Source organism: Melanaphis sacchari, unplaced genomic scaffold, assembly GCF_002803265.2.
Source record: "Melanaphis sacchari strain LSU unplaced genomic scaffold, SCAv2.0 Contig23_pilon_pilon, whole genome shotgun sequence".
Classification (NCBI taxonomy): Eukaryota; Metazoa; Arthropoda; class Insecta; order Hemiptera; family Aphididae; genus Melanaphis; species Melanaphis sacchari.
In genome coordinates, this window is record NW_020271114.1 from 199,054 (window position 1) to 215,479 (window position 16,426).

At 22.1% G+C, this 16,426-nt stretch overlaps 1 protein-coding gene across 1 annotated transcript in view; it reads right to left on the reverse strand.

Annotated features, from left to right (window-relative positions):
- LOC112594716 (AF4/FMR2 family member 4-like) overlaps nt 1-2,618 on the reverse strand; it is a 46,887-nt gene extending 44,269 nt beyond the window's left edge. The window contains exon 1 of the mRNA XM_025339670.1: nt 2,261-2,618. Within this exon, the coding sequence (XP_025195455.1) occupies nt 2,261-2,297 (37 nt within the window). The 5' untranslated portion in view covers nt 2,298-2,618. The remainder of the gene's footprint in view (nt 1-2,260) is intronic.
- Nucleotides 2,619-16,426: the final 13,808 nt, after the last annotated feature.

Here is a 16,426-nt window from a genome sequence, read left to right on the forward strand (position 1 = left end):
GACAACACCCTTCTGTTTAAAATAATTGTATTGTGAGTACCGAACTAGTTTTAAGTTTGGTCTACTCTTCTCAACATTTATCACCGAGGTCTATAAAACTATGGTTTCTAATAATTTACTATGATCATTAATAATGTGCTATATATGATATGACTTGATTCGTAGTGAGTAAAAGTCCCAACAATAGATTATGATTTCGGTTGTTCCTTCAGGTATTAAGTACGGCAATGTACACGTGTAGGTAATAAAAGACAGCCATTATTTATCGGTAACATCAAACGGTAGTCATTTTACTATTTCTCAAATCAATTGTTTTGAACACCATGGCTATTAAATACGTTTTGTGTATTGTTAAGATACGCTACTGAAAGTAAAAATTAAAGAGGCGATTAGAATTGATCCTATTTTGCTAACAAAAATAGTAAGACAAACGATACGGATATGTATAATATATCGTAATGTACCTAACATTTAAATTATCTCATACCTATAGGTAAAGTTTAAAATAATTATACACATTAAAATATCTATATTAGATGATTTATATTTTATAAGAAACGAATCAAAATATATTCCTCATTTCTAAAGTATAAGATTAAACAATTTAATGTATTCAAATATGATAACTACTAACCTATAATAGAAATATTACAATACGTATAGTATTAATTTAAATATTAAAACCATCAACTTTATTTTTTTAACAATATTTTTAACTAGGTATAGAAAATTAAAATAACTATAAGCTTTTACATATTTAATCAATATACAAATGGCAACTACTCTATTTAAAATGAATATAATATCAAAATGATAATTTTGCAATTTTCACTTTGCACGAAAGTAGTATCATTTTATTCAAATTAATCAACATCTTAAATTATTTTGCTTTCATCGTTACCTAAAATTTTGGTTTTCATATTAATAAGCACAAAATATAAGCTCAAATAGTTATCTATATAGAATTTGAAATATAATAATTATTTCGTCTTTCAAAATATTTTTTCAACATGGTACATTAATAGTTATTAACTGCACTTATGTATATAATATGAACGTATTTACGTATTTTGTAAACAAATTACGGTGTAAATATACTTTCTTTCTTTTTCTTATTTACAAAAATATAAATGGATAACGTCATCAGTCAATATCACCGTAAAATAATACTCAACAATAATTAGAAAAGGCGATATAAGTTATAAGTTTATAATAATTATATAATTTTTTTATCCATACTTATTTCTATATTATATTGTGAGTATAAATAAAATTAACATTGAGAAATAAATTTAAAAATATAATTGTTAATTAAAGATTTTATTAATATATTTCTCAGGGCTGATTTTATTTTATATTCACAATAAAACATATTTTTATTGAACATAAATATAATTATTATTTATAATTTGTAAATAAACTTAAATGTGTTAATTAGTACCTTATATCTATACGATCTAGGTAAACGATCTGCACTAGTTAATAAGAAAGAACTGTTTAAAATATGTTTATGTTTAAATGGAAATGTATTTTTTTCTTAAAAAACTTTTACTATACCCAGAAAAATTTGTAACTGGATTAAATCCTATATTTAATTTAGAAAACATTACTTTTTAAATATATTTGTATTTAATAACATTTAAATTGTAATAGAATAGAAAAGTTTATACGTAATAGTGGTTAATATCTTACAGTAATTTAATGGGTTATAAAGATCACTCAAAATAATGTATGGTGAACGTATATATTTTTTTAAAGGTATGATATTTTATTAACTTGATACATTTTTTTTTCTTACTTCATTTTACCTACATAATATTATTTAATTAAACAAAAATATAAGCTAAATAATATTTTGTGTATTTATTATATCAGATTACACTGATAATATACCGTGAAATATCTAATTTCAATCACGTAAACAAACAAAAAAAAAAAAATTAAAAATGTCCGTTATGTCTTCTTTCAAATGTTCAATGTCCTCTAACAAATCATTTTGTTTATTAAAATAAAATACTTGATTTGATACAAAAGTTAGGCGTTGATAATTATTCTATTCTATTTTCAGCGAGCCCTACAGCGCAGGATATATTTGTGTGATTTAACGTTAAAACTTAAGATCATTAATAATTCATTAAATTTTAAATGATTTTTTTAAGCTTCACTAAATGCTATTTGTTCAAAGATTTTATCGACTGTTGACGATTTGTAACACATATTCGTTATAAATAACAATGATATTAGGCGATGAAAAACTTACCCATGAGCAGGAGGAAAACGAACGGCAGAATCCTCATGGTTATGTTGACGTCTGACGGGTCTAGTATATTGTTTCTGTAGTTGCACCAACAACGGTTATCGCGGACTTATTGGTAACAAAAATAATTTATCACGGAACGAGCGATGAAAATCTCAATCGAAACTAAAAACAAAAACAGATTTTAGAGCGTATTTCAACGAACACGGCGATTAACATTCGAACGGTAACGGTTCCCTTAGATAACGAGTTATTCGGACGCGGCACACCGCTGACCCACACGCACACACGCGGTCGCGTAAAAATACGGAGGAGATCCGTCGGGATCCAAAGTTGGCATTCGACAGTCGAAGACCGGCTCTCGGGTCAGTGCAGTCTGTTCCAACCGGTAATTATTATCATACGCTGCGGCGGTGGCAATAATACGACACAGCGCGTCCTTTCACCGCTGCACCGTGTACCTACATAATATTATTATTATTATTGTACTATAAGGTACAGGCAAGTTTGGTTGTACTATTAGTAAACGTCATTTTATTTCGTTATCGGCGAACAGCGATGAGAAATAAATATCGAATGATAACGGTATCGGTTTCGGTTTAGTGTCATATTTTTTATTTTAAAAATTCAAAAACTGGGATTTTGATTGTAACTCATCTTCATCGAGAAATAATGATAATATTGACCAATGTTTCTCAATGTATGAAAAATGTGTTTTTTAAATATATATATATATATAAATACATTTTTGATTTTAGGGTTAGTAGTACATATTTTCAAACTTCAAATATTATTATTTCGTTATAATTATGAAATAAAATAATGTTACATCCTCCAAAAAAGTTAAACCGTAGTAATACACGTGGTATAATAGATTATAAAATCAACAATTAAGCTATTTAAATGTCATTCAAGTAATTTATTAATTACTTGAATATTTAAAAAATTTTAATAACATTTTTTTGGTATAATAATATATATATATATATATATATATTTATATATACAACAATAATAATGTAATAATTTTCTTTATTAAATATTATGACACCCCCAGGGTATTTAACATCTGCAGTTACTACACTTAATATAGAGCAATCTTTAGACTATTATAATACAATTTAATAAGTAAAATGTACGAGTTATGACTTAGGATGATATCCAAATCTACCAAAAAATAAAAAAAGTTCGATTCTCGTTTTCAAAATTTGGAGAAACGCTTAGATTAGGTTAGGATTTTAAATAATTTTTAATAATTTATTAAATAATATACGTACATTATATTGTATAATAATAAAATACTTTTAACCGTTTAATTGTGATGACATAGTATATCGATAACCGTTTATAGTGAAAATATAATATAAATTTTAAGCCGTTTATAATAGTATACGCGAGTGAACATAAATTATCTAATAAAAATAACAATTTTATACTTCGATAAGAGTTTCATAATTAGTAAAACAATGTGAATTAAGAATTACTTTATTTTTTTTAAACGGTTTACTTAAAAATAAAATATACCATGTATTATAACTTATATGAATTATTACTTTTTATCATATAGAATTAGTCAAAATTAAAAAGAGGAAGACATTTTAAGTTTTTTTTATTATAGAGTACCGAATTTAAGCATATATTTTTGTTAATTGGTGAAGGCTTGATACGTATAAAAAAGAGAGAGAGATAATTATGTTTGTTTGATCGTGCAGAACTTTTGTAACATTTCTGACAAGAAAGCCTCTTCGTGTTTTAATTCATCTTTATGCAGTTAATTGGTGTATATAATATATACTAATAGGTACTAGTGAAGGTATCGCTTACTATACGATATGATTTTGTATAATATACGTTTGAAAATTAAAATTTTTTCTTTTTAAAATAATTAATTAATTTTTGATAATACAGTTTAATTAAGTATGACGTGTTTATTTTCTATGTCGTTTACAAAAGATTAACACAGATATTTTTCTAATAATATCAAACATAAAATTATTAATTGACGATTTATTAATAACAGTTTCAATGACTATTGGCCACGTCAGTAGTAGTTGTACAAAGTGAATATGGGTGTGGAAGATTTTGATAATTTTGTGTTTGAATGAGGGGTAATATTTGTTTTTATTGCGAACTCTCTATTTATTTTTTAAAATTGATGTATTTATTTAATGGATTAACTAAAAGACAGTTATTTATTCTTTTGTATAGCTATTAAATTATTTGAGCTAGATGTAGACCAGTTGAAAAAATTTAATTCATCATTAATTAGTAACTGATGAGATATTTTGTTAAGTCCTTTACTATGATCGATTGTATTTGTTTGATTTATAACTTTGATTAGCATTACAAATGAATTAAGTTTATTACGTGATAAACTCTGTATATAGGAGAGCCATGACTCTCCGTTCATTATAGACATCAAGTGATTTACAATAAATAAACATTTTTGTTTTTGGAGAATGATTGAAGACCGAATTTCCCTAAGATAGTATTACTATAAAATCTTGTTAAGCATAGTTTTCTGAATTTTAGGTAAAAATAACAATAGAAAAAAAAAGGCTTGATATAAGTTAATTGTTTTTCTAAAAGGACATGAGCGTAGAAAAAAACCCTTGCATAATGAATTCCAAATGCTTATAACTTTGAAAGTTCTCAAGATTTAAATTTCAAACCTTTATCAAAAAATTTCTAAATTTCAAATTTTCTTAGAAAGCTTAATTTTTATCTGAATATTTTAAAAATGTCATCGTGTATAGTATCATTTATAATTTGAGTTATAGTGGAATGTTTGATTTTTCAAGTTTTTAGAATTAGTTACAATAAAATTTTAAAACCTATTTGAAAAGGTATTATTTTTTTACATTTTAATATCTAATTTTCTAAAATTAGAATTTCGAATGAGCATAAGAAATATTTTTAAATCATGCTAAACTTTTTTTATATTTTAATTTCAATAATATATTTTTTTGGCGTATCTTATATTAAATTTTTAAGCCTTGCTATTTATACTAAAAATTGTTGAAGTCTTGATTACCAGATGTCTTGCATTTTTTTATGATTTGGACGAATATTGTTGAAATATATATTGTTTATGTTTATTTTTAACGCGAATGATAGAATTTCATATTCCGGAATATTTTAAGGTGATGTATCAATGATTATTATTTTGTTACAAATCTCAAACTATTCTCAATTTCATACATGACCTACTGCATAATAACACGCACCGTCGAGTCTCCTAGAATTTGTTCAGGCGGAAATAGAATTATTCATATGCGTGTGATATATTATGTAATTTATTATAAGCTCTGATCAATTTCATTTATTTCATAGTATATTTTATTATTTAAAATAGTAAATAATTAAAAGTGAAATCAGCTTATCGACTTTCAAAGCTTTCTAATTTTCCGATTAGGTAGGTACCTAATAATATTAATTACTCAAATTAGTATTATTATTTAGTATTTTATTTTTCAAGTAGAAAAAATAAACATTATATTATAAAATAATCATAAAAATAAAATCAATATTCACTTTATTTACCTACCTTTATAATAAATAATAGTTAAGTAAGAATGTAAAGGTTAATAACTGTCTAATTTTTTATTCGTATTTTCATTGAAATTATACAATTGATAAATTAAGTAGATAATAAATGTACACATTTTAATATTTAATAGTTCCTGTCAAAAAAATTACTTAATTTTAACCCATATTTTTTATCAAAATAAATTACTTATTTACATATAATGCTTATTGTAAATACATTTATAAATTTATAACATTACAAATATATATTTTAAAATAAATATATATATTCAACAAATGTTATGTTCTAATATTTTTTTCTAAAAAATATATAAAATATTTGTTAGGTTGAAAATATTTCTTGTGTTGTTTTTTTTTTTTTTTTTTTTTATTAAAAAATAATCATATTAGTTGAGTATGTAGGACGTATATCTATTTTTGTTATTAATTATTCAGACTTATTTTATTATTAATTTCGTAGTTTTTATTTTATTAATAGTCAATATAAATAAAATTAAAATTGTACAAGAAGTAAATATGTATTATAATAATAGCATATATTTAATAAATCAAAATAATACATTCTTAGACAACCTATACAAATTAAATTAAATGTTAAACATACGTATATCGTCGAAGAGACCATAATTATGAATATTAATTTTTATAATTTATCATGTGGGATATTATTTTAACTTATATATATAATATATGTTTTATATTAACTAAAAGTTCTTATGGATAACATATTTGCTAATAATCTAATAACTTAAAATTTCTTGTTTTTGATGATCTAATCTTAATAGAGTTCATGAGGAATGCTCTGCAACGAAAATTAACGTAAAACCATGTTTACCGACGTTGATTTAAAAAAAATAATATTTCATTTTTTCATCAAAATTATGTTAACTATGTTCAATTGTTCTCTTATTATTTAATCTTATTGTATTTAATGATACAAATTGTTTATTTCACGAGAAAAAAAAATTAAAACTTTTGAATCGTAAGGGTATGTATACATAAGTCGATTAATCAATTTAAAAAATATAGTATAATAATATTTCTAGCAAGTTACTATGAGTATTTTGTGTGTAATTATGTTTTATTTTAATTTATTTTAATTGAGGTGCTAAAAAATATTTTTAATAATATAAAAAAAGGTATTTAAAATAAATGTTTAGTAACCCGACAATTTATTAAAAAATAAGCAAAATATTATAAATGTTTCATATTGAACATTGGCAAAAGGTCGACCATTCATTGATATCGTTATAAAAAATTTATATATTTCATCAACGATAATTAGTCGAGCATTTTCAATATGAATATTGGGTGCTGATAGAATGCGATAATTAGAAGTTAGAAAATTTAAAAAAGGTAGAAAAAAATTGTATTTTTGATACAAATTGATAAAATAATAAATGACAAAACCTTACTTAAACTTGACATAAACAATTTAAAAGGATGAAAATAAGTAGAACTATCATGTAGGTTTATACTTTAGTGAATCTCTTTTTATACAATTTACGTTGGAAGAAGAATGGTTTGTTTATTTTATTTTTATTTTTATTTTTTTTTTTTTTTTTAAATATTGTTACGAATATCTATTTAAAATATTTTGTACAATTTCCGTCAAAATATAATTTTTTTATTATATGTAGTTTAAATTTCACTCTATTTTAATAAGAAATAAAAAATGTTTCATTATGTTTGAATTAAATATGTAAATAGTAACAAAATAAATGTTCAAGCGTAATAAATTATAAAATATAATAATATTCATCTATTAGCTAAAAAATTAGTGATGTAAGCTTATATCATTTTAGGTAAATATAAGTGCATTTTATTTCATACATATATAGTACGTTCATGATATGTTAGATAAAAATAACTTTTATTCTCTTTACTCCTAATATTTAATACAGTTCCTATAAAAATTAAAAGAAATACCTATACAAACTAATTTCGTAACTTGTATTTTAGTTCTACATTTCTATATAATATAGGATAGACATTAAACACACACATACATACACATACACACATAAGATAGCTAAATATATATATATATATATATATATATATATATATATATATATACACATATAGGATAGGTAAATAATTTAAAATTAATATCTTTTGGATTAAATTAAATTAAATTAATTAATTTTACAAATACTTTATAAGAATGATAAAAATAATTGCTGTATTTAATACATTATTTAATTTTATTAAATATATATATTTTTTTTTTAAATACATAATATGCTCTCAAATAAAGTTATTAGACCAAGGACGAGATTGCTATTACACAGTGAACTGTTCTATATTAATCGATAAATGTTTAAATGACTAGCTGTCCTCGAACATTTACTTTCGCCAAAGTTCTAAAGACTTATTTTTGTGACCATTTTTAATTGTTGTGTCTAATTGAATATATCTATTACTACATTAGATTTTATCAAAAAACTAAATAGTACAAAAAAAAAAAAAAAAAAATCAAGGAACTTACTTTTATATATTATAGATGTTCAGTGTACTTTATCTTAATATAGGTCTGCACCTGTAATAATTGATGTATTAAAATTGAATTTGATATTAAATTAATTTATAAAAAATAATTATAAAAAGAGAAAATTTTTCAGTTTTTATTTCTAAGGATATCTAATTATATATTTATATTGTTGTAATTTATTAATTTTTTAATTAGTTATATCATTGGTTATAAACAGTAGTAAATTATCATTTTTTTTTAAATTGTATATATTATACTATTGACGGTAATTGGTAATATGAGAAATTGAACTTATACTACCGATAATATAGTTATTATTATATTATAATATAACTTTAATTTATATTATACTTTTTAAATTGCTGCTATAAATTTATAAATCAATACCGACATACCATAAATCCGTGAATAGGTCCGTGGCACTAATAGTTTAAAATTAATCAAAATATTTTAAAATGAGCATTGTGTAAACTGTATAAATATACGCAATAATGAAAAGTTTCAAGTTAAGTTTTTACTGACTTACTGTTAATTGTTAACTGAAAGAAAAATGTAGTAAATGAATTTTTTATTAGATGTTAAAGTCTTAGCTTTTAAGATTTATGTCGAAACTCGAACTTCAACTCTTATAGTTTATACCATAAAGACATATAAATATATTGTATTTTTGTGTTTAATATATTTGAACTTCTATAAAAAAAACCTATATTACATTTTCAAAGATTTTGACAGAGTCTTATCATATTTTTATCTATGATCAAAAAAATGAAAGTATCAATATAATTTCAATTACCTTCAAAATAGTTAAAATATTATGTTTCATTATGCCTAAAAAATGATAAATAAAATAAAAATAGAATACTTATCGACCCTATGATTAATATTTTTTAAGAAAATAATATAATGTGAGTATTTAATACTAAAACATGAATTTCATTAAACTTAATTTCAAAAGTTGATAAAAATAAATGTATCTACGATATACTCCAAATGAGCTGACTTCACAATAAATACAATTTATTCTAAAATTCAACGGTTTGGATAAGGTACTCAATTATTAGTTGGTTTTGATTCTACTACTACTAAAATAATAAATTTGTTTTTCAAAATATTCGCAGTAGTACTAAAAAAAATCAATACGTATACTCTTCAAACTGTCAACTAACAAATAATTCATCAAGACTTAAAATTATTTTATGGTATAATTGTAAAAATCAGTAAATGCAAAAATAAACAACGTAACTATACATTTTTTTTAGACTGTTGGCTTTAATCATATTGCTCTACATAAGTATACATAGAATCTAAATATTTTGTTTAAGAACTAAAGAAATTATCATAAATATTTTTAACATATATTTTATGCATCGATATACATTAATAGATGGGTACACATTGTGACAATTATAAACAAACGTTGATCTTTTATGACTGATATACTTTTCTTGAATAAAACATGTATATAATTAGTATAATAAAAACCTATTGTTATTTTTTCAGGAGATAAAGTTTAAAAGTGATAATGTGACTATTTGACAACTTAAAAATTGCTATACATATCTCCACTTACATAATATGGATCCATATTTTATGTACTCAAGAAGTAAAAAGTTTCAATCCAGCACAATAAAACATTAAGCACATCAATATGATACTTAAATACATAATAATATGCTACTACAGAGGAACTAAAAGTAATCAAATGTTTGATGACCTCAAGAAAAAACTAATTTTTTCAAAAGAAAAGAAATACATTTTTTCATGTAAATATTCAGTATATTTTGTAATATATGTATATATTTTATTTATCGTATAACTTTTACTAAATAAATAATTTGTTAATTTAATAATTTTTATTAAATAAATCATGTCACATTAAAATAAAATATTTATGTAAGTAAATTGTTTAAAATTGTGTGAAATGGATGAAATTGACCTATTAAGCCGTAATCTAATATATTGTTTACTAATAATATCAGTTTAATTAACACATTTATAATGATTGAAAACTAATTTAGTGTAAAGGTTAATATTGATTAGTGCAAGCAATTACATTTATAGTTTAATACGAATTGAAAATTGTTTAGATAAAACGGGGAAATATTTATTGAAGAAAATTCAACCGTTCGTCAATTTGTATATTTCCAAGAGTTGTATGATGAATATATCAATATAATGAATATACGCTATTAATTTTGTGATTTTTCGTGTAAACTATTCAATAAAAATGTTTTCTAAAATTATATATATATATATGTAGAAATATTATTTATGACAAACTAATGCGTATAGAATTTTTTACAAAACAAACAATCATCACCTCATTCAGAAAAAAAAAGTGCATCAAAATAAATAACGAAATACAAATGTGAATTGAAATTGAAAACTATTTGAACCTAAAAGTTAGAAATATAATCTAAAAACATTTGTTAAAAAAAATTTATAGTTTATATTGAAAAACACATTTTTCTATACGTTATTACAATTTTTAGTGAACTTAAACATATATTTTCTATACAGTGTACTAAATATTTGAAAATCAGAAAAACAAAAATACACTTAATATTACATCATATATTTACGTTTAGAATAAATCACTGGTTCCCAATTATTACACTAGGTAAACTATTGAAAACAAAAAAAAGCATCTATTGTATAAGTATCACCAAATAATATCTAAATAATGTAAGTAAATTGAAATGATGATACCGTACCTAATACTTATTCATGTTTGATTAAATTCTACATATTCCATATCGTATACTATTTGAATGCGGTACATTTTTTTATATTGAAAAGGTTCGATTAAATTTGCTGCACAAAGAAATTTAACACGTTTCTCTGGTTCTTTATATTTTTTTCAATAATTTTTTTTTTTATTTATCAGAAGATTTATGGAATAATGATATATAATCCCGAAATACTTTTAACGGTATAACAATGATTGGATGGTTCGTTTATTTCTGTAAGATACCTAAGGTAAAATAAAACATTTGTGCTAACTCATAGTTAAAAATTATATCTATAATATCACCGACTAACATTGCGTTAATCAAGACTAACATTTTACTGTACGTTTTTATGCATTTTTGCTATAGTAGGTATTCATATTTTTTTTTACATATTTAATATTTATTTTTTCAATATTGTAATGTATTAAAAATTCTTTTCATTGAATTATAATTACTTAAGATGACAGGATAAATGTGTTTTAAATTTATTAGAACTTTTATAATATATATTATTTTAAAACCTTTAAATATTAAAAATTAATCTTAGTAAATAATTAAACATTTCATAATTGAATATAATAAAATGTATTTTACTTTTATCATTTTTAATAAAACGAGTTATTTTTAAACATAAATAAAAATAATATAACCTTCGTACAAAAAATAATATATTTTTGTTATTATCGATTATTACTAAAATTGTTATAACATTTTTACTTTCAACTTAACGAAATACCAACTTGATTCAATTTTATACTAAAAACTATATTTAGAGTAGAAAATTGAAGTATTTTTACTGCCCCAAAAGGTAATGACAGACACAGATTATTATATAATCAATAAATTAATTGCTTTACACAAAACTTAAAAATATAGAAGTCATTAGATCCTAAAAATATCTTTAATAAGTTGAAATAATTAAAAAAAATATTTTTAAATTTTTCTGGATCGTTATATTTTTAAAAAATTATATTAGTTTTTTTCTTATAACTTTTAACAAATAACCACATATTTTACTAGGTACCTATGTGTTCAAAAGTTTCAAAAATAAAATCATAAAATATTCTGTTCAAAAAATAAAAATATGGTTGAAAAAACTGACAGTTACAAAGATTATTTTGATAGTTTAAATTTTAAACAATGCTTATATTTTATTTTTTGAATCTCTTCGTGATAAAATAAATGATCAAATCATATAATAGTTTTAAATTAAAACTATGAATATTGTATTTTAAATAACTAATATTATGCTAGATTATGAAATAAATGTGGTAATTTTCAGTTTAAATCAACAACTTAAAAATATTAATTAAAAAAAAAAATATATGTGTAATGAATCTATTAAACATTAACAAAAAAAAAAAAAAAATGTTAATGAACTAGATAAATTAAGGGAAAATATATTTATTTTAATAATTGGACTTGGTATATTTTGAAAATATTTTGAATGGGAAATATGGTATTTTAATCAAATAACCGAAAACCTTGCAAAAACTAAACAAGAAAAAATGTTCTGTATTATTATTTAAACAATATAATAGTTTACCTAAAAAAAATATTTTATTTAATCCAATACTTCAAATAAAATAAATTTAAGATAATGTAATACTCACGTGTTTCTCCGCTTTACTAACTAACGGGAATGCAAAAAAAAAGTGGGAAAACTGGTATTTCACGAACTCTAGTTTATGAAAAAATTGGTTTTTTTTCTTAAATTATATATTAAGTACTATAGAGGTTTGAAATTTTCTCAAAAATGTTAAATAAGCAGTTTCTAAACATGATATAAATAAAAAAAGAGTCTTGGCTTTTTTCTAGCTATTTATAGTCATTTTAAATTGACACAAATTTCGCAAGTAAAAATCCTTGACAACTTAATGAAAAGTACCCTGGCGACTATTACAAAATAGAAATTACAAATTTTACTATAGAAATAGAAAAATACACAGCAAATATCTTTGTTATATACCTTAAGATTTTATCTATGTCATGTTTACTAATTACTTGTGTCATAACTTTAAAAAAATATTAGTCATAAATATTGAATCTTTTTCCAATTATTACAAATATTATTATCTTAAATGCAAAATGCAAATGTTTAAACTAATCTTAAGCTATTTTAGTTGGTATTGAATTACCACTTTATAATAATTATTCATACATAATATTATACTATAATAATTATTAATAATGTCATAAGCCAATGATATTTTTTTGGCAAAAATAACTGATTAATTCAACCTAGTGTATTAATAATAGAAAAATAAATTACCTATATTATGAAAAATATTTATATTACAAAATACCTAAAGGTTTACATATTGTATTTACTTAAAATCGTTTTTCGTATAAAATGATCAATGAATTCTATTTCACCATGATATCCATTATATTAGTGTAGTATTTAAACATGAGGTATATTCGAAACCTACTATGCATCTGAAGTAATTCCCTGGTTTCTTAGTTTAACGCTATTCATGTATTCAAACTCCACTTTTAAATTTTCAATACCTTTAAATATATACCATATTTTTAAACGAATAGATTTTCTTATACCATTAAATAAATATTCTATGGCGTTAAAAATTTATTTTTTTTTCAAATTAAAATAACATTTTTAATGCAAATTATTGAGCTAGATGACTTTGTTGAAAATGTCTACTATATAATATCACAGTGACATGTTTTTATTATGTAGGATCTTTAAGATGATATTTTAATTTTTACTATGAATTGTAAAAGTGTATAAAATATCAGTGATATTATATCACCATTATTGTATTTTAATTCATGTACTTTTTGTTTCTTTCGGATTAATATATAGGTTATTTGATTCCTTGAATTATTAAACATAGGATAAGTACGAGGTACAAGTACATAATAAGTATGAAATATGAACTCAAATATAGGTATACTTATTCAATACATATGACGTGTACTCGATTTGACAAAACCTATTGAACGTTTGTAAGCACGTAATTTACATTTATTTCTATAGAATTAAATGTAAATATAAAAACTGTTTTTATGAATAGACTCGTAGCTGCTGAAGAGAAAAATCTATGTTATAAGAAAGAATTTGTTTAAGGTTAAAATAGAGCCGATTTTTTCTAAAAGCATTATAATATGTTCTTTATATTAAAATTTTAAGTTGAATTGTTATATTCGTACTAATAAAATACTTTGAAATAATAATGGAAAATATCCTAATTATCTTGTTGTACAAATTAATTATGCTTATTTTAAAAGAAAACATTAGTAAACATTAAAATTTCCCTTATTAGTTACTTTTTATACTCGTGTTTGATGTTATATACAATGCACATAGTAAATAGAAGTTTTATTTTTTGATACTTATAATATTTATATTAAATCAGAATTTAATTTAAATTCAAAAATTTAGAGTATCATAATTAATGTATGTAGTGAAATAAATAGAAAATTTCAAATACCAATAAGTTTGATGCCTATATAATAAATTAATGAATGATATTATAATTATAGCAGTATATTTTATTAGGATTGATTTTGGTTAATTCAAAACATTTTAAAATAGTTATTTAATTTAGTTATATTTAAGTGTTTCATTATCATTAAAAAAAAAAAAAAAAATAAATTAAATAATAATACTATAACTGTTAAACTGTTCAAAATTATTTATTTACTATGAAGTTTACATAAGAAGCTGTAAAGATGATCAATGCATTTTATAATTTATAATGAACTAAAACAAGTAATATAATGCAGATATTTTAGTGTTAACCGGAATGAATTATTCAATTATACTTAATATGATACAATGTTAAAATTACATTAATTTCGCATAGTTTAATTAATAGATTTTTATTTTATCAACGCGTTGTAAATACCCAATTTTATGTTTTATTTTATAAGTTATTTATATATAATAAACGTTGGTAATTGATATTGAAAATTAACGTGTTTAAACTTTTAAATATATTCATAATAATAATATAATATTAATAAAAAATAACGGTATAATGTAGCATATACGTATATTTACACATAATAAACATTTTAAACTATCCAAGAAAAAGCTTAATCAACCCTATTTTTTTTTCTTCTGGACCACCATCACTTTTTTGTTCGGTCTTCTTTGATAATACCCTACCAGCCTGCAGTTTAGCATATTCCAAATTCAAATCACATTCCATATTCAAGGCGTACATCTGAACGGTGTCAATAGTGGTCGTTTATTCAACGGGTTCTGTGGAATACTAAAATATGCGGTGGTCAGCGCAAACAACAATTCTGTTCAACGAAATATCTGTTCTTTTATTTTATAACGGATTTTATCTAAGTAAATGGGTATGGTCTTCGATAAATGCAGAATTTAAAAAAAAAATAATTTTAAGTTTCCATTTTAGATAGACTCATTCGATAATCGTTCAAATAAGTATTAGGTAAAACGTTGAATTTAAAATTATGAAACTCTGTAACTCAAAATAAGTTTGAAGCACTCTGTATAAGTAATATAGTATAGACGTGGCAAAATAGATTTATATCTTTTAGTTGACAATACGATTTTGTATTACAGCTAGTGGTTGACTGAAGTTGGCCATTAAGTTGATTTCGTGTCACCGTGATCTGCGTTTCGGAAGTACACGATCGAGAACGAATAGATTGTCATTAATAATTTAATTCCATCTACAATCGATGTAAATATTTTAATTGCTTTCCCTGCACACGTTGAACATCAGGAAACATAGAGCCCAGATAAAGCAACGAATAACGGTTCAACCAAACCACGATTCACCATTCGTTTATAATCAAATAAAAGTAATGAAATTACAGAAATCCGTATCTCACGAAAACGATAGACTTTTATCATACTCAATTTGGTAATATTATAATAAATAAAATTGGAAAAATATTCAAAAAATCTGACATTTATTAGATGTCAAGTGTATTTCATAATTATCTGTAATGGATGTGTTAAATTTTAATTTAATAATATTATACATTAAAATAATTCTATAAGAAATACAATTCCGGATGAAAGAAAGTTAATCACCCTATTTTTCAAAAGATATTTTATATTATTCTATCAGATATATTGTAAATTGCACTATGGTTTTTAAAATACTACTTGTGTATGAGTAAATTAGTAAAGTAGAAAATGTAAAGTTTTAAATCCCTAAAAAAAATATTTTTTAAATTAGCATAAAATAACTTTAAATGACTGTTTTAAGTCTAAATTTTAAATTTCTTAAAATTTTAACTTCAAAATATATCTATTCACAAACTTTATATTTATATTTTAAATATTTTGAATAGCAATATGAATAAATTATGAAGATTATTTTGTTAAATGATTAAACTTTACAAATTATCATAAAGTTGTTATCAACATCTGTAACAAAAATTCCAAAT